Here is a 24,345-nt window from a genome sequence, read left to right on the forward strand (position 1 = left end):
TAATCTTTCGTTCCTGTTTTGTCCTAAGACAAGTCCTGTGATCGCGAGTAAATTCCTTAGCTGCTCTGTGCCTCAGTTTCCTCAAAAGCATAGACTGGGAGTAAAACATTTTCTGCCTGCAGGAAGGTAAAGCTCCGCCTTCTCACGCCTCTGAGCCAGCCGGCTCGCTAGTCGTATTGACAGGCAATCTGACCAATCAGTACGCTGTGGGAGAGCGGGTCGGCCCTTCTCCACACATGCGCACTGTCCTTGCTCGGGAGATGGGTGGCTGCAGTGTTTTGGGCCGGATCTGGGGTGTATGGCGGCGGCGGCCAGGGGTCCGCGCAGTGCCCAAGGCCCCAGGCTTTGGCACCGAAGCCGGGTGATTACCCCTTCACCCGCCCCTTCGTGTGGGTGGGACGGTGGGGCCGGGGTAAAGTGTGTGTGGTATCTGGACTTAGGTAGGCATGGGTTCTAATCCCGCCACTATTGTGTGACCGACCCTAAACTACTCACTTGGTTTCTCTGAGTTTCAGTTTCCTCCTCTGTAAAATGGGGCCAGATGTGCCTGAATTTGCGGGAAGCTCACCCCAGGCATTTTGAGGCATTTGTAGGAGGTGGCAGTATATAAGGTGTGGGGAGATAAGAATGGATACCTCTCAGGAAACGAGTGATCCCTCCTACTGCGTACTCTACCTTTTTCAGACATCGGCTGCGATCCCGAGGCTCCAGCAAACGGTCGAGGCCCCTGGGGGGCCAGCCATTCCCGGAGCTGCTGCAGCTAGAGAACCTCAGTCGGGAGGAGCTGGTTGATGTGCTGAGGGCTGCAGTAGTGGACCAGAAAGGTGAGGGGTGGGAGGGGCAGCTGCACACAGACTCTGGAGGGGAGCCTGCTGCTGAGAGCCTTCTAGGGGCTGACAGGGCTCCCTGCTAAAGTCTTTGGGGGTCATATCCTCGTGTTGCCTCCCACTAGTGGTATGACCTGGAACAGGCCTCATAATCTGTCTGAGCCTCAGCATCTTGGGGATGGGGGTGAGAGGGTGCAAATAACTAGAGAGCCTTCAACATAGTAGGCACTTGGTAATAGGAATTGCCATAAAAAATTGTTTACCGATGGACAAAACACAGGCTTTGGAGTCAGATCGAGGCTCTGTAATCAGCTTACTGTGTGGCTGTAGGAAAATAATTTCTCTGAGCCTCAGTCTCCATTCAGTGATTTGTTAATTCTCTCAACTGTTTATTGAGTAGAGGCTTTGTTCCAGGTACTGTTCTAGGCACAGGTATACAGTGCTGAACAAGATAAATATGGTTCCTGCTCCCAGGGAGCTAATATTTTAGTGGCAGAAATGGATTCATCAGGAAATAAGTGAACAAAGTACTTACTAGTGATCAGTGCTATGAATAAAACAGGGTATTATGACCATGTGGCAGACATTAGATTGGGGATTCAGGCCTCTCTGTGGTGGCAACATTTGAGCCGAGATGATATGAAAGAGTCAGACATGTGAAAATCTGGGACTGAGGAAACAGCAAGTATAAAAGCCTAAGGTAGCAACTAGCTTAGCATATGCGAAGGACAGAAAGAAATTCAGTTTAGGGTGTAGTTGATAACTCAGGTCTGAGAGTTGTAGTGGGGTCACAAGATAAGATGAATTGAGAAAGTACTTTATAAACTCTGCTGCTTTTGTGTTGCTCATGCTCATGTAATATATGTTTTAGGACCTCTAGTGACATTGAATAAGCCACCGGGTCTACCAGTGACAGGTACGGGCAGGGGATGGGGATGTAGTGAAAGAGGGTTTGAAGGTTCTGAGGGAGGGGATACTGAAGAGAACGGGTCAGTGGGATAAAGCCAAAGGCCTCTGAGAGCAACTTGTACTTTTCCTTCCTTTTTTGTCCCCCCAGGAAAACCAGGAGAGTTGACATTGTTCTCAGTGCTGCCAGAGCTGAGCCAGTCCCTGGGGCTTGGGGATCAGGAGCTCCAGGTTGTGCAAGCATCTGGGAAGTAAGTGATGGTGGGGGCGGTGATAGGAATGTAGGAGGACAGGTATCCATCTTGGGTGAGGGAACACTTGCTTGGGAGTAGGTCTAGACATTTTCCACAGGTTGGTTTGGGAGCACAGAGGAAGGATGCAAGGAAAAGGAGGGAGTGAACAGATCTGGGTTCAAATCCGTACACACAAACTGTGATCACAGGCAAAGCATGAAAACTCACTGAGCCTCAGTTCCCTTAATAATAAAATAGAGCTAATCATACCTATGCTCAGCGTGCAGTCACTTCTCCAATACCATAATCATGGCAGGCATTGCTCGTTGACCCATGATATTCTTTCCTCTAAAACTGCTATCAACTAGAGCCGGTACTTGGATGAAATATTTCTGAAATTCCACAAACTCGTAGGCTTGTGGGGAATTTAGTTATTTATGAGCTATTATACACAGAATTCCTACTGTAATGCCTGGCACATTGTAGACATTCAGCAGTGGGGGTAATTGTTATGACATTTGGCTCTGAGCTCCTTGGGGACCAGGGCAAAATGAGCACATTAAATTATGTAGTCTTAGTATCAAACATGAGAAAGTTTCTTGTTTCTCAGGAGGAGGTCTTGAGTTATAGTTCTGGTGTGACTCCTTTGCCTTAAGCAGGCCAGTGTGCCTTCCCAAGCATGCTCCCTTTTTTGGGGGTGAGCCCAAGGGACTTCAGTTTTGTGATTTATCCTCTTTCTCCAGAGAGACCTCTGGGCTTGTACTCCTCTCCAGTTGTCCTCAGACAGCCAGCCGCCTCCAAAAGTTCTTCATCCACTCACGGAGAGCCCAGAGGCCCACAGCCACCTACTGGTGAGTGGTGCTGGGAGGCTCCCATGGCAGTAGGGAGGTCCTGGCAAGCCACTCTGTGACCTCTTCCTGCCTCTTTCTTAGTGCTGTCACTGATGGGATCCCAGCTACTTCTGAGGGGAAGATCCAAGCAGCTTTGAAACTGGAACACGTTGATGGCGTTGATCTTGTGAGTCATGGTCTGGCAGGGAGTAGAAGGGGACTCTCCAAATATATTATCCCTACAGAGGAATCAAGAGTAGAGACTTGGGGGAGGGGGGGCTGGCTCTCCTGTCCCCTAAAACAGGCAAGTAACCACTACTTATACTATGGCCCTGTCTATTAGCAGCAGCGAGGGTCTGGGCTTAGGTGCCAGGTGTGTGTGAAGCTTGTTCATTCTTGGGGGCTGACACCACAGGTAATTCCAGTGAAGTCCCCATCCCGAAAAGACTTCCAAGAAGGTGTCAAGAGGACCCTCAGCCACTTCCGTGTGGTGGCCATGGGCTCTGGCTGTGCCTTGGTCCAACTGCAGCCACTGACAGGTGGGTCTGGAGCCCCAGCCAGCCTTCATACCTCTATTTGGCTGGAGGAGGCAAGGGGGATTGAAAGAAGGTGGTGGTGTTAATGGAAGCCTGGGGAGCATTTGAGGGACCCCAGGGGTAGGTAATCAGGCCCATCTGGAGGAGGTAGCACTTCTGTCAGTCTGGTGGTCATTCCTTTGTAGCTCATCTTATTATTTTTTTCATACTGATCTCAGGATCTTTTCTTTGTCTTTGGTGTTCTGTGGTTTCACGATGCCAAATCTGATAGGTATATGGGTTTAGTTTTATTTATCTTGCTTGGGATTCACCTGAATCTGAACATTAATATATTTCATCCATCCTGGAATGTTCTTTCTCTCTTCCAGTGTTGCACCTCTTGGATTTTCTCTATTCTCTTCCTTTTGTATGCCTAAGAGATGTGTCTGACCTTCTCATTCTCCTTGCTTGGTCTCTTTTCTTTCATATTTTTCATTTCTTAATCCTTGCTGCATTCTGGGTAATTTCTTTAGCTCTGTCTTCCAGGTGAATAGTTTTCTCTTCAATTGGATCTAATCTGCCAGTTCAGCCTATCCATTGGCTGTATTTTTCACTTCTAGAAGTTCTATTTGGTTGTTTTACAAATAAAAATGGCCTTTAAAAATATATAGCATCTTTTTTTTCTCAATTGTTATTTTTTTGTCTTTAGCCATGTTAAACACACTTGTATGTTGTATTTCTATATTTTCATTGTCTAAGATTCTGGAGGGTCTGATCCTGTGATGTTTCATGCTGACTCTAATACTTGGTGAATTGTTTTCTCATTGCTCTGTGATTTAGGATTGTGAATTCAAGTTCAGCTAGGCCTTTATCTTTGGAAGTCTTTTGTTGCCTCACTGTAGATAAGCCCCTCGGGAGAGGTTCTGCCTTTGCTTCAGTCAAATGCCCCAGGGCTGTCACTAGTTCAGGATCTCTCTAAATATTGTCTCCGTTGGAAGTTCACAGATCACTCAAGTAGTGTTAATTTGAGCCCCACACCTGTGTGAGAGCAGGCTCATGGTTGCGAATTCTCAGGGGAAACTTTCTCATTCCCCACTTATCTACCGTTGACTGGCTTTTGCTCCTAGTCCACCCCATCACTGGAGATGTAGCCCCTCTAGTATTTCATTTGGGTACTAAGGCCTCACCCCTAGCCCCTGGGTAGCTACTTAACCCCAAGGGCCCTGGATACTCAAGATTGGCAGCATCCCTAGAATAGGTGAAACGTTGCCTCTGTGTGCTCTGGATTTGTTTTCCCCTGGTTTTGGTCTTGGGATCTTACTTTCCTATATGCCCAGATGCATATTTAAAAGGATGATTGTTCTATTTTTCTGGTGTTTCTAGGTGGTTTATAGCAAGAGGGTTTTTAAACTTTTTTTTAAGTTTATTTGGTTTGAGAGAGAGAGTGTGAGAGGGGCAGAGAGAGAATCCCAAGCAGGCTCTGCACTGTCATATATGGGGCTTGAACCCATGAACTGTGAGATCATGACCTGAGCCGAAATCAAGAGTTGGATGCCTAACTAACTGAACCACCCAGGCACCCAGCAAAAGGGTTTTTAGATTATCCAGTCCACCATATTGCCAGACATGGAAGCAGAGTATAGCTCCTGGGTTTGAATCCTAGCTTATGGTGGTAGGCAAGTCACTTCTCTTTGAGCTTCAGTTTTCCTGTGTGTAAGATGGGAATGATGATAGGATCTACTTTATAGGGCTGTCATGAGGATTAAATAAGTTTACATAAGTAAAGCATTTTGTACCGTGCGTAGCACACAGCCCCCCAATTCTGTATTTGTCAAGGTACTTTTGGTTGTCAGTTTCCCAAAAACTTGTTCAAATTGGTGTCAGCCAAAAACAGGGAATGTATTGGTTCATACAACTTAAGTTTAGGTGTTCCTGGATCAAGAGGCTCAGAGGACGTCCTCTGGAAGCTGTTTCTCCATTTCTTCTTGCCTCGGGCATGTCGGCTTCTTTCTCCCACAGGCTATCCTGTGGTGAAGGTAGAGATGGCCAGGGCTCCAGCAGCTCCTGACCTGCACCCCACCAGTTTAGCACCCTCACAGGAAAGAGCATTGTTTCCAGTAGCTTCAGCAGTAAATTCAGGGTTGTATCTCTTCACAAGCGAATCCCACAGGCCAGGTGGATTGATAGGACTGTCCTGACCTGGTCTTTCACCCTGCTCTGGAGGTAGGAGCAGTAGCATTAACATCACTGAAACCACATGATCTGGGAATGGGAGCGGAGTGGTGTTGTTTTCCCAGAGGAAAGGGGGAGTGATGAACCTGGGTGGGGCAGATAGAGCAGCTGCCCACCCTGTCATCTCTCTCCTGTCCCCCAGTGTTCCCCAGTCAGCTCCAGGTACACATGGTACTACAGCTCTGCCCTGTGCTCGGGGATCACACATACTCTGCCCACGTGGGCACTGTCCTGGGTCAGCGCTTTCTACTGCCAGCAGAGAGCACCAAGCCCCAAAGACAGGTACCCAAGCCTACCTACCTGCCATTTCGGGGGGTGGGCAGCACCTTCAGACATTAGCTATGAAATTTGGGACTGAGGTAGCCCTCTTGGCTTCCAAGGCTATTTGTAGCCCTATCTTGCTGTGTGGCCCTGAGCAAGTAACATCCCCTCTCTTGGGCCTCATTCTGCCACCCATCTGTTCAATAAGGAAGTTTAACTTATTGAAGGGCCAGTTTCTCAAGGCCCTTCTAAGTCAGCTGTCCTTTGGGTCTCTTTGGTATAAGGGGTAAAAGTAGTGGTGTATGTGTGCATGTGTTAGGGTAACTATCTGCTTTAACAGAGTAACCCCAAAGTGCCAGAGTCTTAGCACAGTAATTTCCCTCCACATTAAATATAATTAATGGGGGTGGGGTGGGTGAGCTTTACTCCAAGCACTCAGGACCCAGGCCATTGCTATGCAGCCAGATGAAGGGAGACAGGACAGTGCAGGTTCACGTGGGAGGTGTTCGTGGGCCAAGTCTGGAAGTGGCATATGCTTGCACTCTGTTCCATTGGCTAAAACTATCATATGGCCTCACCAAACTGCAAGAGGGACTCAGAAATGTTTACCTGTGTGCACAGGTAGAAACTGATTTAATGAACCCTACCCAGTCTCTGCCATAGCGTGATTGTGTGTGTGTGTGTGTGTGTGTGTGTGTGTGTAGGAAGTGAATAACAAATTATGGACATGGAGCGGGGGAGGGAGGGAGGAAATATTTGCCTTACTCACATTTTGGTTAGAGCTGTTGGAACTCAACCTGGCTGAACGCTGACATGCCTCTCCCACCCCAGGTCCCGGATGAAGCCCTCCTCAGACGCCTCTGCCTGACCCCCTCCCAGGCTGCCCAACTGCCCTTGCATCTCCACCTGCATTGTCTCCATCTTCCAGGCATGAGGCCCGGGGAGGCCCCCATGAAGCTTCTGGCACCCTTGCCCTCTTATTTCTCCAGGACCCTACAGTGCTTGGGGCTCCACCAACAATAATGCTCCTTCTGTTCCTTTTGTTTCTGCTGGAAAGCAGTGAGGATGGGGTGGGAGATGAACCTACGATGAGGCCTGAGGAGAATGTCAGTACTCAACATGCAGTAAGGCCTTGCTTTAAGATCCTGGGCTCTGCATTCGGACACACCTAAGATCAAAGCCTGCCTAGGCCACCTGCTGTATGGTGTTAGGCAAATGACTTCATCTCTTTGGACGTGCATTAATAAAAGTACCTACCTCATAGTATGGTTTTGAAGATTTGCTAAGAAAGTGAGTATCATGGAGCACGCTTTCTGCTGAGTTCAATATGTGGTCTTTTTATTTGGCTGTTTCTGTCCCAATTCTAGCTGGGAGGAAATGTTTGGTTTTTTAATTGTGGTAACATACACATAGCAAAATTTACCATTTTAACCATTTTTAAGCGAACAGTTCAGTGGCATTAGGTACATTTACACTGTTGTGCAAAATCATCACATCATCTTACAGAACTGAAGCTCTGCCCCATTAAACACTGACTTCCCATCTGCTAGTAGCCCCCATTCTCCTTTGTCCCTATAAATCTGACTACTCTGGGGACTTCATATTGAAATGAAGATCTCAGATCTTTTATAGTAAAAAACTGAAATATATCAAACATACAACGAGTACATAAACATCTCTGTGATTTAAAGAATTACAAAGTGACACCCATATAACCACCACTCAGGGCACGAAACAGAAACATGCCTCTTATTCCTTATTAGGGCAGTAGTTCTCAACCCTGGTCCCACAGTAGAACCCCCTCCTCCTCCCTCTCAGGACGCTTTAAAAAAGCGCTGTACCCTCCCTGTGATTCTGCACCCCAAAGATACCAATTTAAGCAGTCTGGGCCGGAGATCCTGGCATCAATCTTTTAAGTTCCCCAAGGGGTTCTATTGTTCATCCTAGGTTGGAAACCCTATCCTGACATGGGAGTTTCCCTTGCTTGTCTTGTTAAGGTTTTCCACATACATATGCATCCCTTAACAATACACTTCGTTTTGCCCGACTTTGGTGTTTCCATAAATGGAGTCATGCTGTGTATGTTCTTTTGTGATTTGTTCTTGTTCCACGCTGTGAGATGCATCTGTGATGTATGGTGTGGCTTTGAATTCCACTGCATGGCCACACCAGTCCATTCTACTGTTAACAGACAGGTCATTCGGCTATTGGCACAACAGTGGTGTAAACTCACTTGTATGCATTTCCTGATTCGGTTATGCAAGAGTTGCTGGATCAGAGTATATGTATCTCCACTTGACTAGTCTTGTTAGTTTCCTAGGACTGCTATAACAAATTACCACACCCGAGTGGCTTAAAACAACAGAAATCAATTTTGTCATAGATCTGTCTGGAGGCCAGTCTGAAATCAAGTTGTCAACAGGGCTGTGCCCTCTGACGCCTCTAGGGGTGAATCCTTCCTTTCCTCTTTCAGCTTCTGGTGGCTCCAAGCCTTGACTTGTGGCTGTATCACACCAGCCTGCCTCCATCTTCACACGGCCTTCCAGTGTCTGTGTCTTCTGACTATTATAAAGACACTTGTCATTGGATTTAGGGCCCACCTGGATAATCCAGAGTACTCTCATCTCAAGATCTTTAACTTAATCACATTGACAAAGACTTTTTTTCCAAATAAAGTTATTCAGTTTCCTAGCAGATATATCTTTGGGTGTAGGGAAGACTACCATTCAACCCACTACAACTAAGAAATACTAAAATACTACTGATATTTCCTTTTTAGGCAACCATGGCCCCTTGCTAAGGAAGGGACAGACCCACTCCCTCTGGAGAAGGGCTGGGTTTAGGCAAGGTTCATCCTTCTTTCATCTTACGTTATAAATCTAACACCCTTAGATGTCACTCTGCTGCTAGCCCAGCTTCTCCCCTGGGCTTGGAGACTGGGGATCTCCCAGTGGTGAGCAGTCTGGCAGTGTCCTAGTTTTCTCACTGCCATATGATCTTGGGCAAGCCATGTCTCTCATTCAGATTCATCTGTAAGTTTCCTCATCTATAAAGTGAGGCTTATCCCCCCATCCAAAGGTCAGAGATGTCAGGGAGTCCCCGAATAGGAAGCCCCATATCTGTCGCTAGTGAGGGAATTCTGGCCCTTGCTTTGTGGAAGGTTGCTGATGGCCTATAGCTCTCACTCTGGACCTTGGGGTACAGGGCCTTAGCCTACCCTCTCTTCAACCTCCAATAGGAATGGAGCCAAGCCCAGGATACTTCACTTGCTCCTTTTTATTTGGCACTGCATCCAGGATAGGGGCAGTGAGGGTCAAAGCAAGGGCTTCTGTAGCCTCATGTCCCCCATGCTCCCTAGACCCTGGTATGCACTGATCAAGGACAGGGGTCCTGGAAGGCTGTCTTCATGAGGCATGTCTCAGCCTTGGGTCTGTCACAGAGTCTGGCCTTGAACTTGCCTTTGGCCTTGATCTTTCTGTGGGTGCTAGGAAGATTTCCAACTTCGAAGGGTAGAGGCCACAAGGAACTTCCAGGACAGGGACCATGAAGGTGCTGGGGAGCAACAGCCTCGGTGTGAAAGGGGGGAAGAGGGAGGAAGAGATGATCAGGAAATCTGTTCAGGAAGGGGGTTCTGAGGAAAAAAGCCCTTCCCTTGGGGCTCCAGCTAGTCAGGGAGCTACCCTTGCCTGTGCCCTCCAGCCCTGACCCCAGTATTCAGCACTGCCCACCAGGGTGTGAGTCACGGCTCAAGGCCCACCTTTCTTGGTTTCAGGACGCTGGATGCCAACTTGAGCTCAGGGTTAGGTGGAAAGGAAATCAAAACCTTGGCAGTAGGTAGAGTCATCAAGGCCTTGCCTGTGGTTGACAGGGCCTTAGAGCCCACCAACTTGCTGCGCTGCAGTCTGAGGACCCGCCCCTGGGATCGGAGCACATGAGAAGGCAGCCCGGCCTTGGTGTGAAGGCTGGGGAAGTGGTAAGGGGCTGTGGGAGCAAGAGGGGCCGTGAGGGCCTGGGGAGGCCCCAAGGCTGATCAGCAGCCCCTCAAGGTGTGCGTGGAGGGTGGAGAGTGGGGGAAGAGGAGGGCTGGGGTGTAAGATGGCAAATGGAGCCCTCCCAGTTCCTCCTCCAGAGGCCATGGGAAGAACACAGGGTTTAGAGCCCAACAGACCTGGGTCTGCATCCCAGCTCTGCCCCTTCTGAGATGTGCAACCTCAGGCAGCTTCCTTAAACTTCCTGATACCTCGGCTGGAAAATGGGGATAATAGCACCTACCTCGCTAGGTTGTAAGGACTAAAGGAGCTGGTTGGGTAGCGGCACAGCGTAAGTTGTTAAGTGCTGAACAACTATTAGCTCCTTTCCCCCAGAGGCAACTTTGCGTGGAGGCAAAGGCAGAATACCGCTGCAGGAAAAGCTTGGGCTCTGAAGAGAGATGGACCTGGGACTGAGTCCTGGAATCTGTGAATAAGTACCACTACCTTGCAGGGTGACTATTTTGGAGGGAACGATACTCATTTGGTCACACATTTTTAGAAAATACTTTGTAAGTGATGGCTTTTACTTGCTACTGGTGTCTTTTTGGTGGGGCTACGGCGGGGTTGCAAATCTAGGTGGCTAGGAGGGGCGTGGAGAGCAGGAAGAAATTGCCTTGGGACCTTGGGGTGTTTTGGGGGAATGGTCTTACCCAGGGCTTGGGGGTTCTTCAGACTCAATGGCAATCTGTTCAAGGGGTGGGGTTGCCTGTCCCCACTAGCAAAGGTCATGGTGAAAATGCAGCCCATCCTGGTGCTGGGGGGTTCCCACTTCCGGAGATTGGGGTAGACCAGGGCCGAGGCACATTTCGCCTTGCCTTTCTTCCCCTTTCCGGGGGCCGAGGTGGTGGCAGTGGAGTCTGGCTTCTCAGTGTGCCCCAGGCTCCTGGCCCCAGCAACCTTCCTAGGAGCTGACCTGTGAGTAACAGTCCCCAAATCCTTGCCTTCCCCAGAGGCTCGCTGGGTCAGCAGGTGAGGGAGTGCTGGGCGGACCCCCATCCGCCGGTGACACATTGCCAGGGGCTTCTTGATGGTGGAGCCCTCTACTAGGAGTCGGACACCCACATACTGGGGTACCTCCACGGCAGGCTGTGGGAAAGAAGAGGAGATAAGGCCTGTTCAGACAGTGGTGCTGGAATCCTAGGCCCAGAAGGAATCAGGACAGAGATGGATGGAATTAATTTCTGGGTTGAGAAACAGGGAACCCATCTCTGTTCTCTAAAGGGTCTGGCTCGAGAAGCCTGAATCAGTACCTAGAAAGTCACAGAACCCCTGGGATTAGTAACCCTGTGGAGTCAGGAGTCTTAGTCATGCCTCTATTAGGACCCCCTACCCTTTGCCCTCCTAAGCTCTCCCAACCCCTGCTGGAATGTGTAGGGTTCTGCTCCATAAGCCACTGCTGATGGACAGCTTCCTGAGTTAAGCCAGATTCTCTGCAGACAGAATTTGAGTTATGTCACCCAGATAGCTAAGAGGCTTGGAGCCTGCCTACAGCCTTACATGAACCTATTATGGGGAAGGAGAAACTGAGAGCATTAATGAAGGCATTCTATGGAGAGAATGAAGTAGCAAATTTGCAGAAGGAGGCAGAGGAAGAGTTCCAGAAGAGGAGCCTCTGTACAATGTTCAGTTCTGATTAAGCCAGCCATACATCCTGCAGCTGGGCTCCAGGACAGCCTCCCTGTGTCTTGCTAATGACCCCTTTTTAACCTTGAGCTAGTGTGAGGTGTTTTCTGTGTCAACAAAGGATCCTGATTAGAATCTATCAGAATCACTTGCAGCTTGTAAAAAATACAAATATCAGAGCTCCTGCAAAGCCCCATTAATCAAAACTGGGTATCAAAGTAAGTCAGTGAAAAGGATGACAGGAAAATGTGTCATGTGCACCTAAGTATCACTTTACAAAGTAACTGATCATTGCAAAGGGGAGGATGCAACATACAATGGAGAGATGTGGTAGCTACCACCTTAACCCCATGGCCAGACTTAGCATCACTAATCACGAGACACCAACAGTGTGTGCTTTGTGATACTATATGAGGTACCCAGCATCACATCTCAAGTGTTCTTGCCAAAAATGTCTAACCTGAACCTTAGCAAGCTGTTTGGCCCAACTTCTAGTTTATAGGACACTGAGATAACAGAAGAACAAGCTAAATAGCATCACAAAGAAACAATCAGACAAATCCAGAATGTGGGACAGTTCTACAAAACAACCAACCTGGTCCCTTCAAAAGATCCCAACAAACTATTGGGGGTGGGAGAAAACAGTGCTGCTGCTCTAGGTTAAAAGAGATTAAAGAACACCAAAAAGAACAAAAGCCTGTAATAAATTTAACCAAGGAAATGAAAGGCCTGTACACTAAAAGCTAAGATACTGATGAAAAAACCTGAAGACACAAATAAATTGAAAGACATTCTGTGCTGATGAATTGGAAGAATTAACATTATTAAAATATCCATACTACTCAAAGCAATCCACAGACTTAATGCAATCTCTGTCAAAATGCCAAAGGAATTTTTCACAAAAAGAAAAAATCCTAAAACTTACACGGAACCACAAAAGACTCTGCATAACTAAAACAATGTTTTTTTTTTTAAGATTTTTATTTTTAAGTAATCTCTACACCCAGTGTGGGGCTTAAACTTACAACTCCAAGATCAGGAGTCACACACTCTACCAACTGAGCCAGCCAGGTGCCCCCAAAACAATCTTGAGAAAGAAGAACAAAAGCTGGAAGCATCACACTTATGGACTACAAACTATATTACAAAGCAATAGTAATCAAACAGTATGGTACTGGCATAGAAAAAGACACATAGATCAATTGAACAGAATACAGAGCTGCCCAGAAATAATCACACATAAATGGTGAATTAATTTATGACAAAGAAGGCATAAAAATATTCAATGGGGAAAGGGCAGTCTCTTCGATAAATGGTGTTGGGAAAACTGGACAGCCACATGCAAAAGGATGAACCTGGACCACTACCTTGTAACACACAAACAAACCAACTCAAAATGGATTAAAGTGAATTTAAGACCTGAAACTATAAAACTCCTAGAAGAAACCATAGGCAGTAAGCTCCTTGACATGGGTCTTGGCAATGATTTTTTGGATTTGACATCAAAAGCAAAGGCAACAAAAGCAAAAATAAACACGTGGGACTACATCTAACTAAAAAGCTTCTGAACAGCAAAGGAAACTATCAACAAAGGGAAAAGGCAACCTACCCAATGGGAGAAAATATTTGCAAATCATATGTCTGATAAGGGGCTAGTATCCAAAATATACAAAGAACTCATACAACTCAATGGCAAAGACAAATAGTCTTATTTAAAAATGGGCAGAGGATCTGAACAGACATTTTTCCCAAAGATGACAAAGAGATGGCCAACAGATACGTGAAAAGGTGTTCCAAGTCATAATCAGCAGGGAAATCCAAATCAAAACCATAATGGGATATCACCTCACACCTGTTAGAATGGCTATTATCAAAAAGATAAGAAATAAGTATTGGTGAGGATGTGGAGAAAAGGGAACACTTGTATGCTGTTAGTGGGAATATAAATTGGTGCAGCCACTGTCAAAATAAATAAACTTAAAAAAAATTTTTTTATAAATAAAAATTAAAAACAAAAACAAAAAAAGCTATGAAAGATTTTTGGGACAACTAGGACATCTGAAAAATGCAGATGTGTAGTCCCTAAGCCAGACGTTTCAGAACAGTCTCTGGGGGTGGGGCTTCCTGACTCCTGTACATTTGGAAAGCTTGCCAGGTGATTTTGGCCTGTGAACCAGCATTTGGGAACCATTGTGCTAGAATGTTTCCTTCCCCTTTGGTTTTGTCTTATTTTCCTGCCCTTATATTTGTTTTTTGAAACCAATATGCCAATATTAATTTATGATCAGTAACTGTGACAAAGACCAGGACACCTGGGTCATGTAATCAGCATGTTCTCTACCTATGGCCAAACTCTGACAGAAGCCAAATCCTTTTTTTTTTTAATGTTTATTTATTTGGGAGAGGCAGTATGAGTGGGAAACAGGCAGAAAGAGAGGGAGAGAGAGAATCCCAAGCAGGTTCTACACTCAGCACTCAGTGCGGAGCCTGATGCCGAGCTCGATTCTACAACAGCCAGTTCATGACCTGAGCCCAAATCAAGGGTCAGACGTTTAACCAACTAAGCCACCCAGGTGCCCCAATAGAAGCCGAATCCTAATCAGAACGATACTTAGAATTAGGATATTGAATTTAACTACCATGAGAAATTGCAGAGTTCAGCAACCCTTGAAATTGGTTTTCTGACTGATTTTTAAAAACTGTATTCTATTCCAATAAGTGGACTCAAATCTCTTTCTGGAACAAGGTGAGTAAAATTATTATACAAGGAATAAAATAATAACAACAATAATAACAACAGTAGCAGCTTCCACTAACTGACTCTTACTGTATGTCCAGGCATTATAAGTGATGCCGTCTATCATGAGACACCTGAGGACCTTATTAGGTAGTAATAATAGCTAAAACATGTAGCATTTATGATGTTCAAGTGCTGTTCTGAAGGGCTTTACCTATCTCTTCATTTAATTATCACAACTTTATGAGGTAGGGATTATGTTCAGTCCTGCTTTACAGATGGGGAAACGGAGAACCCTAGGGGTTAGGGAATTGTTCAAAGTCACACAGCTCATAGTTATTGAGCAAGGATTTGAAGCCATTTAACATTTAGCATTTTAACATTTTGCTATATGCATCTCTAAATTTTTTTTTTTTTTTCAACGTTTTTTATTTATTTTTGGGACAGAGAGAGACATAGCATGAACGGGGGAGGGGCAGAGAGAGAGGGAGACACAGAACCGGAAACAGGCTCCAGGCTCCGAGCCATCAGCCCAGAGCCTGACGCGGGGCTCGAACTCACGGACCGCGAGATCGTGACCTGGCTGAAGTCGGACGCTTAACCGACTGCGCCACCCAGGCGCCCCTTTTTTTTTAATTTTTTTTTTTTTTCAACGTTTTTTATTTATTTTTGGGACTATATGCATCTCTAGAAACATGATCCACATGTATATTTTTGTTGTTGTATTACAATTAATTTTTTTTGTTTTAATTCCAGTGTAGTTAACACAGTGTTATATTAGTTTCAGGTATACAATATAGCAATTCAGCAATTCCACATATTACTCAATGCTCGTCAAGATGAGTGTACTCTTAGGGGCGCCTGGGTGGCTCAGTCGGTTGGGCATCTGACTTTGGCTCAGGTCATGATCTCGCAGTTCGTGAGTTTGAGCCCCACGTCCGGCTCTGTGCTGACAGCTCAGAGCCTGGAGTCTGCTTCAGATTCTGTGTCTCCCCCTCTCTCTGCCCCTAAGCCAATCACACTCTGTCTCTGTCTCTCTCAAAAATAAATAAACATTAAAAAAAAAAAAAAGATAAGTGTATTCTTAATCCTCTTCACCTGTTTCACTCACCGCCCCCCCCCCCCCCCCCCCCCCCCCCCCCGGTAACCATCAGTTTGTTCTCTATAGTTAAGAGTCTGGTTTTAGGTTTGTCTCCCCCACCCCCCTTTCTTTATTTGTTTTGTTTCTTAGATTCCACATGAGTGAAATTATATGGTATCTGTCTTTCTCTTCTTGGGTTATTTCACTTAGCATTATGCTCTCTAGATCGATCTATCCATGTTGTTGCCAATGACAAGATTTCATTTTTATGGCTGAATAATATTCCACTGTATATACCACATTTTTTTTATCCATTCATCTATCAATAGACACTTAGGCTACTTCCATAATTTGGCCATTGTAAATAATGCTGCAATAAACATAGGTGCATTTATCCCTTGAAATTAGTGATTTTGTATTCTTTGGGTAAATACCCACTAGTGCAATAACTGGATCATAAGGATGATCCACACATATTAACTCATTTTCACCCTCCCAAACCCTATGAGAAAGATGGTAACAGCATCTTGATTTTACAGATGAGAAAATGGAGGCTCAAGGAAAAGTGGCTGTACTGAGTCACTATGGCAGGACCAGAACTTGAACTGGAACTGTCTGACTACAGTGCCCTGTGCTTCACTACAGGGATGCGTGGAAGAGGGGACAGACTCCCTGGGGTCTTGCCTAGGCCCAGCAGCCTCACCTGCTTGTAGATGAGCTCGAAGGCTCCCGTGTCGCAGTTGCGGTCTAGCCGCCGGTCAATAACCACGCGCAGGGTGTCAGCTTGCACACCTGCACAGAGCCGGGCGGTGACAGCCGTGGAGGGGGCCATGGTGGGGCTGGCATTGATCTCAATGAGCCAGGGCTGGAAGTCCTCACCAAACACAAAGTCAGCACCGTAAAGCTCGAAGCTGGCCTTCCGGCACTGCACAGTGTCCTGGGAGGTCTGTAGGGCATGGATCACAGCAGCCTTCATGCCAGGCACGATGATGGTAGACCAAGCGTTTGGGGCCCCCATCTCCTGCAGGTGGGCCTGGAACTTCTGGCTTGACCACATGTTGTCTGAGGGCAGCAGCGGGTGTCGATGGCATGAATTCTCCAGGTGCTTCTGGATGGAGTTGTTGCACAGGTGCACTGAGCTGGGGCAGAAAGCAGAAAGCTGAGGTCTGGCTCCCTGTGCCTCTCCCACCCAAATGCAGGGAGGGCAGGCAAACCCTGGAACCAGCCCTGGGCCACCCTGGACTGTTCACCTTGAGATAGGGCTCAGCTAGGGTAGACAAGAAGGACAAAGATCTGGGTGCCACCACAATCTTCTAGGGCCAGAACCAGTCTTATCCCTTTGAGGGCACTACCTATGGGGCCACAGTATTATGTACATTAGTCTCAGTTAACCCTTCCAGCTCCTGGAAGGTAAGGTGGGTTAGAAGTATGGGCCCTGTAGTCAAACTGCTCAAGTCCCACCTTCACCACCGACCAGTTGTGAGATCTTTTCACCCAAATGCTCCTTCACATCTGTCAAATGGGGTAGTAATAGTACCCACTTCACTGGGTTTTCATGAATGACAGAGATAATATACATGAAACACTTAGCACCTGTCACATACGCAGCATTCAGTAACCGACAGCTATGAGTTTCATAATACTGCCTCCATTCTTCAGATGTGAAAAAAGAAGCATAAAGAGGTTTCACTTGACCAAAGTCACACAGCCTAGAAGCTGCAGAGATGGAATCTGAACCCAGGGCTCAACAAGACTTTCTCTCAGCCCCCAAGTTAATACTGCGACTTGACTCTCTGCTCTTGCATTTCTCCTGCACCCCCTGACCCTGCTCTACAGTCTTTTTTTAATAACATGTATCATTTTATTACCTATTAGATAATTCTACTTATTACATTCATTGCTTATCTATGAGTAACAGCATTAAAATGATGCCTTATAAGCATAAGATACTTAACATTACTTGTTCTAAAAACGATAAAATTAAGACAACCATTTTCTACTTAGAGTGGCAAAAATAATCAATAGCATTGGGTAGGACATGGGCAGACACATTTCATACATATCCAGCTTATGTGCGGGAATGTGAACTCTTCAGAGCTGGGCTCTTGTTTTGTTCACTGCTGTATCTCAAATGCTAAAACACTCTTGGTAGGTATCTGTTGGATGGATAGGGGACCTGCCTGTGTGCAGTCTGTGTGTGGAGCCCAGCGTTGCACTGGGGAACCACCTGTTGCTTGTCAGCTCCCCAGCTAGACAGGGAGCTCACAGGAAACAAGGGATGGGGCTCACTTGTCCAGGTTCTTCAAGGAGAAGGGCTGTGTGGAGAAGCGGATGTAGCTGTCACGGTAGAACCACACGGTAAGTGGGTTCCAGTCAGTCACCAGGAACCACTGTCTCAGGTCAAACTTGGTGCCAAAGATGAGCAGGGGACGCTCAATATACTTCTGTACCACCCACTTGCCGTCCTTCATCATCATGGGGTTGCCGTCTACCAGCTTCAGCATCTCCTCCAAGTGGTCCATACACATGATGCCTACGGGGGAAACAGGGTGGTCAGGGATCAGGTCAGGCTTGGGCTGTAAGGGCCAGGGGACCATGGAACTGATAGGGCCAAGTACGTAAGAGTGCTTCTCCAGAACCCTGTTCTCTTTGGCAAAGCTGAGCATCTGCTAAAGATTAAAAAAATTGGGGAGGCGGGGGGAACACCTGGGTGGCTCAGTCAGTTAAGTGTCCAGCTTCAACTCAGTTCATGATCTCACAATCCGTGAGTTCAAGCCCCACATGGGGCTCTGTACTGACAGCTCAGAGCCTAGAGCCTGCTTCAAAGTCTGTGTCTCCCTTTCTCTCTGCCCCTCCCTGACTCACGCTCTGTCTCTCTGTCTCTCTCTCTCTTCCAAAAAAATAAACATTAAAAAATATTTTTTAATTAAAAAATTGTTTTAATTAATCACTTCTGTTTAATTGAAAAGTAATATATGCACGCATAAAAATTCAAACCATATTGGGCTTTTTAAAATACCATATGCATATATGACTTTGATTAGATTTTCCCAATAATTAACAGAATATAAAACATAAAAGCAGGCAGTACAAAGGGTATGCAATTAAAAATACTTCTTTCCCATAGGCAGCCAATTGTTGCTTCCAGGTTCAATGGATATCCTTCCAAGTTATGGAAGATTTTACGTGCCTCAGTTTGATAAGATTCTATACATCTAACTAAACATGTTAAGGATTCAGAATAGTTCTTGGCCCATGGTGAGCATTCAGTAAATGTTATCTCCTATCACTATTATTAGTTACCTGTAGAATAAATTTCTAGCTGTAGATATGCTGGCTCCAAGGGTATGTACATTTTTTCATTTTATATTACCAAAGATGTTCTACCAGTCTGCACTCCCAGCAAAGTATATGAGATTATGTATCTTCCCACATCCTACCCAACACTATTGATTATTTTGGCCATTCTCTTAGGTAGAAAATAATTGCCTTATCTTAATTTTATCTCTTTTATGCAAGTGACATTAAGTATCTTATACTTAAAAGGCATCATTTTAATGCTGATACATATCAGAATCACATTGCAAACATACATACTCACAAGTCAATCTCATTCCTTCATTGTTTGGCACCCAAAGCAGACTGATCACCTGCCAATGGCACAGAATAACTTGTGTCTAGTTCCCAAACCAGATCCTTTCTCAAATGGCCAGAATGATCACCAAGATTCCCAAGAATACAACGCCTTGTATAACCAAAAATTAAGGCTATTCATGTCCATTGACCCAGCAATTTCATTTTTAAGAATTTATCCTAAGCCCAAAAGATATTTGCACAGGATGTTTATCATAGTGTTGCTTGTAACAGCAGTCAATCAACAATAAATAGGAAAAAAACTGGCAGCCATCTAAATATCCATCAGGAATGGATTAGGTAAATCCATGACAGTGCATCTAAACTAGAGTGAAGTATGCAACTGTGAGACAGAATGAGATAAGAGAGTACATACTGTACTTTTATGTAACATCTAAAACTAGGCAACACTAATCTATAGTATTATAAATCAGAATAGGGGTTACCATTTTGTAGACATAGAGACTAAGAGGGGTCCAGGAGGGACCCTCTAGGGTACAGGTATTTTATTTCATAATCTGGGTACTTTCCACAAGTGTGTTCACTTTGTGACAATTTGTCGAGTTGTATGCTCACACCTTTTCGTTGGAATATCACATGTGCATTTCAGTTAAGCTTTTCTAAAAAATGGAGATACAACTTTGAAATTTGGTGCTAGGTACATGGGGATTCACTGTGTTATTCTCTCTAGTTTTGTGTATCTTGAATGTGTACATAACAGTAAGCTAAAAACAAGAAAAAAAGAAAAAGCAGATCTAGATGTACTAAAATGAAGTCCAAAACTTATTAAGAAAAAGAAAGATGCAAAAAAGAGATGAGTTATACTAACTGACATGGAAAGATATAATAAATGAGAAAAGAAGGCTACAGAATAATATGGTGTTTAAAACAGGGGAGCCTGGATGGCCCAGTCAGTTGACCATCCAACTTTAGCTCAGGTCATGATCTCCTGGTTCATGAGTTCAAGCCCCACATCGGGCTTTGTGCCGACAGCTCAGAGCCTGGAGCCTGCTTCAGAATCTGTGACTCCCTCTCTCTCTGCCCCTCTCCTGCCCATGCTCTGTCTCTGTCTCTCAAGAAATAAATAAATGTTAAAAAAAATTATTTTAATAAAACAACACACACGCGTGCACACACACACACACCCTCCCTCACTCTCTCCCTCCCCAAATGCAGGGAAGGAAGTATAGAAAGAAACACACCAAAAGGTTAACAGTAGTTATCTCAGTGAAATCAAGAGTGGCTTTTGCTTTCTTTTTTCTATATTTCTGTATTGTCTAATCTTTTTTTAATAATAAATACATATTTTTATAATTAGAAAAAAACAACACAAGTATTTTCAAGGTAGGAAAAGAAAAGACCAAGATGCTGGTTTTGAAGTGACATGTGGATGTCACTCAGTGTCTGGACCTTTAACAGCTTCACCTGGACATGAACAAACTCAGTATCTGGAGGGTCTGGTGCAAAAAGTCTGTTTTCCACATCTCATGAGTCCTTAACCAGTTTTTTAAGGCTGGGCTAATGCACCACCCCAACTTGTTGGCTCCCCTATTATAATTCCATTCATGTTGGGCTGAGCAGCCAGGATAAAAAATAATAGCACATATACAGCAGTTACTATGTAAAAGCACATATTATACTCACTTATCCTCTGGAGTAGGTAATATTGGCTCCATTTACCGAATGATGAAATGAAGTAGAACAGAGGTTGACTCTCCTGCCCCAAGTCTTACAGACAGTAGGAGGCAGAGCTGATGTAGTCTGGCTCTCAGCATCCATACTTTAACCACTGTGCTATACTTCACAAGGATGCACTGGTCAAATCAGAGAGCCCATAGATGACAGACCACTGCACATGAGTATCACCAGACACACCTAAAGCATTAACCCAACTCTGAGGGCAGGAGAGAAGATGACATCGTCATCACAGCAGCCAACGTTTGTGGGGTGATTACTCTGTGCCAGGCACCGTGCTGAAATTTAGCCACAATACCTCATTTAATCCTCACCTCACAGGAAGTTATTATCATCCCTTACAGATGAAGTAACTGAGGTTCAGAGAGGTGATGTAACTTACTCAAGATCACACAGGCTATTAGTAGCAAAGCTGGGATTCAAACCCAGGCAGTTTGGGTCCAACACAGCCTGCACTACTAACCTCCCTAGCCTGTATTTAGAGACGCAGGCCGTAGGGTGCTGTTGCAGGAAACAGGGGCTGACTCCCACCTCGTCCTCGGGACTTGGCTCCCGGCTTCACGATCCAGACGTTGCGATCTCCTTCCATGTCTATCTGCGGCACCACGGCCCGCAGCTGCTGCAGGATGTCCTCACAGCGCTGGATCTGAGTGTCGAGGTGCCTGAGCTCTGCCCCCTCACTGTGGGGAGATGATGGGACTTGGGCAGGGCTGGGTCTGGGGGCAGCCTGGTGGACAAGGCAAGAGGAAACACAAGCCCCCTGGCCATGGTCCAACCAGCCTAGGTCACACCCTCCCCCGAGAGAGCCAGATAGGTCTCCTCCAAACCTCCATCCCACCCTCAAGCTGACCCCCAAATTCTAACTGGCCTAGGGTGTCATCTGAGAATGCTAGAATATGAAAGAAGGGGGATATTCCACTTATTACACGCCCTCCTACTCCAACATTCCACCTTCTGCCACCTACCTTCTGTTACAATAGAACTGCCTTCAGCTGAATTTAATCACGCCAGCATCTGATGATGAGGCACTACTATGTGCCAGGCATGGTGCCAGGGGTTTCACATATATTATCACTAATCTTCTCTATGGCCCTGCCAGGGAAGTATTACTGTGTAAACTGAAGCTGGGAGAGTTCAGAGACTTGCCCAAGGCCTCATATTGAGTTAAGTGGCTGAGTCAGAATGCAAATGCTGTCCTGTATGATCCCTCCACCCACAGGTGCTTTTTGGGGTTCATATTCCTCCAAACCTGGACCTAACACCAGTTGATAGGTGGGTCCCTTCCTGGTCTAATTCTTCCTAAGCACATCTGTATCACACATCTCCTTGGCTTGTTTCTCGTCTCATCACTTACCACTCCACACCTACGCTTATTTGGTTATTGTATCTGTCTCCCTCCCCTGGAATCCAAGCTCCATGAGAGCAGGAACATTTTTTACAGTCACTATTCTGCTGTATTCCCATCCCCCAGCAGTACACCTTTTAGGTACTCCCCAAGTCTGTTGAGTGGATGAATGGTTGCCTGCCTCAGCAACTGGGCTGTGCAGATAAGAGTTCATGGACAAAGGCAGACTCTGTTCTCTACAAGACACAAATGTCCTGAACTAAACCAAGTCACGAAATACCCTAGATGGCAGCCTCATCCACACTCTCCCATTCCTTTTCTTCTGATTGAATAGGAAGGAAGCTTCCACTAGATGCTAATCCCTTTTTACATCTTAGCCTTATGAATGTCTGCAGCCTTGAAGAACTTATACCTCTTTTAACAATGAGGCAGCAGCACCCAATGGGAAAGCACCAGAAGCAGAGACAGCCAAATGGTGGGGGCTAGGCATGGCCTCTTAGGAAAATTCACACTCAAGTCCTAAATCTTCTATTTCCAGAGGGTTTGCTGGAAACTTTTCTGTGGGCCATGGCATAGGGAATCTGCTTAATAAACCTGTGATTTGGCCCAGGGAAGTGTCATATGATGGTGGCAAGGGCATGTGTCATTTGAAAAAGTACATTAGACATAACAATACCATTTTTATATTTAACAACAAACAACAAAAAAGCAACTAGTGTTTTTGTGGGAAGTCAACCTTGATAAAAGCCTGGCTGGTGAGCCATGTATGTGTTTTTAAAAAAGTTGAAAACAGGGGCTCCTGGGTGGCTCAGTCGGTTAAGCAACCGGCTCTTGGTTTCAGCTCAGGTCATGATCTCACAGTTTCTGAGTTTGAGTCCCACATCAGGCTCTGCACTGGCAGTGCGGAGCCTGCTTGGGATTCTCTCCCTTTTCCTCTCTCTCTCTCTGCTCCTCCCCTACTTGTGCTCTCTCTCTCTCTCTCTCACTCAAAATAAATAAACTTAAAAAAAAGCAGTTGAAAACATAGCCATAAGTACTGTATAAATTAATGAATGCTAACTATCCATAACTTCAGTGAGTGAACCAGTTAACAGCATTTATATTTGACTGAGACAGCCATGTACCCCAAAACCTTTTTTTTTTTAAGGTAGGCTCTATACCTATCATGGGACTTGAACTCATGACTCTGAGATCAGGAGTTGCATGCTCCACCAACTGAGCCAGCCAGGCACCCTTATATGATGTAATATTTTACATAATCCCAACTTTTGAGAAGTGCCTAAGGCTCTCTAGAATTTACCTCACATCTAGAAATACAAAGGACTCATGTTCTAATGTTCTTAGTCTTGAGAATTCTTAGTTTAAGAAGGAGGGGCTTTTTCTGATACTTCTCTGGTAGTTAAGGTAGTATAGGGTCACCTAGTTTTTAATTTCTAACATTTAAAACAGATACAAATTATTTATCAATAATGAAGGTTTGCTCAGTATGTCATTCATTCTAAGTTCATTTATTAATTCTTTAGTCTCCCCTATCAAAATCATTAAGTCTGCCCATTCCTTTCTATTAAAACCACCCCAGCTGAGGCCCTTAGCACTCCCACCTGACTTGCTGCAAGCCTCCCCACCTGAGCTGTACACCCACTGAGGGCAGGGACTACACTTCATTTTTGGAGACTTGCACAATGCTGGGCACACAGGAAGCGCTCAATAAATGCTGGGTGCCCTCCTGCCTTGGGGGCGCTTCTCCCTTCCTCTCTCCTGCACACCTCTGCTGAATCGAATTCCCGTCTCAACTCAACTCCCTTCCTCTGATTGAGAACTTTTTCCCAAAGTGTGTTCTGAGAACACAACCTCTCAGGATGCTTGGGGTAGGGCGGGGGCTGGGGTCACAAAAGTACAGGATATAGTGCACAGTCTGTCTCTTGGAGGTTGACACCACCCACAGGTTCTGAAAAGTCTTGCATCAAGGAAGCCTAAATTCATTAACTTTGTTTAACCTGATGTTTTCCAAATGCAACTGACCACAAAAGCCTTTCTTTCATCAAATCGATTTAGGTCCCACAGAGCTAAGCATCCTATGGAGCATCCTTTGGGAAACACTGGCCTCCAGGATAAATCCCAAATGACTTGACAGACTCTTATTTTGTGAATGAATCCTGGGAGTTACACTGAGTGCATAACACAAATTATCCTGTCTAATCCTACCTTGGAGGCAGACATTATTTTGCATGTGAAAAGTAAAGCTCAGAGAGATAACCTTTGCCAAGGCCAAAGAGCTTGGAAGGTGCTAAAAGTCAGGACTATCTGACAGCACAGGCCATGATCTCAGTAATTATGGCACGTCAACCAAGATTCAGGAAGAATGGTTTGGAACCTGTCATGAAGGCAGTGGGAGC

General features: G+C 45.6%; 2 protein-coding genes across 14 annotated transcripts in view; one reads left to right on the plus strand and one right to left on the minus strand.

Moving 5' to 3' along the window:
• Positions 1-224: 224 nt before the first annotated feature.
• RPUSD3 (RNA pseudouridine synthase D3) lies at positions 225-7,067 on the plus strand. Of its 3 annotated transcripts, XM_058726093.1 has the most exons (9): positions 226-361; positions 685-824; positions 1,699-1,743; positions 1,885-1,984; positions 2,710-2,817; positions 2,899-2,983; positions 3,212-3,335; positions 5,686-5,825; positions 6,636-7,067. In XM_058726093.1, the coding sequence occupies exons 1-9, from the start codon at positions 237-239 to the stop codon at positions 6,825-6,827; spliced, it is 1,059 nt and encodes a 352-aa protein (XP_058582076.1). In that variant the 5' UTR covers positions 226-236; the 3' UTR covers positions 6,828-7,067. The 3 variants fall into 3 exon arrangements, with proteins under 3 accessions (XP_058582078.1, XP_058582076.1, XP_058582077.1); XM_058726095.1 differs by lacking the exon at positions 5,686-5,825 and having other exon boundaries at positions 225-361; positions 6,636-6,777; XM_058726094.1 differs by lacking the exon at positions 1,699-1,743.
• A 47-nt stretch (positions 7,068-7,114) lies between these two features.
• The window catches only part of TTLL3 (tubulin tyrosine ligase like 3), a 31,297-nt gene continuing 14,066 nt past the window's right edge, over positions 7,115-24,345 (minus strand). For 10 of the 11 annotated variants that reach the window (XM_058726056.1, XM_058726054.1, XM_058726052.1 and 7 more), the window contains exons 9-14: positions 21,136-21,284; positions 17,566-17,809; positions 15,980-16,415; positions 10,486-10,921; positions 9,562-9,785; positions 7,115-9,356 (exon numbers count right to left, since the gene is read on the minus strand). In XM_058726056.1, the coding sequence (XP_058582039.1) occupies positions 9,180-9,356; positions 9,562-9,785; positions 10,486-10,921; positions 15,980-16,415; positions 17,566-17,809; positions 21,136-21,284 (1,666 nt within the window). In that variant the 3' untranslated portion in view covers positions 7,115-9,179. The remainder of the gene's footprint in view (positions 9,357-9,561; positions 9,786-10,485; positions 10,922-15,979; positions 16,416-17,565; positions 17,810-21,135; positions 21,285-24,345) is intronic. The other variant, XM_058726050.1, reaches the window with a different exon arrangement.

The sequence above is a fragment of the Neofelis nebulosa genome, chromosome 4 (genome assembly GCF_028018385.1).
Source record: "Neofelis nebulosa isolate mNeoNeb1 chromosome 4, mNeoNeb1.pri, whole genome shotgun sequence".
In the NCBI taxonomy this organism is placed as follows: Eukaryota; Metazoa; Chordata; class Mammalia; order Carnivora; family Felidae; genus Neofelis; species Neofelis nebulosa.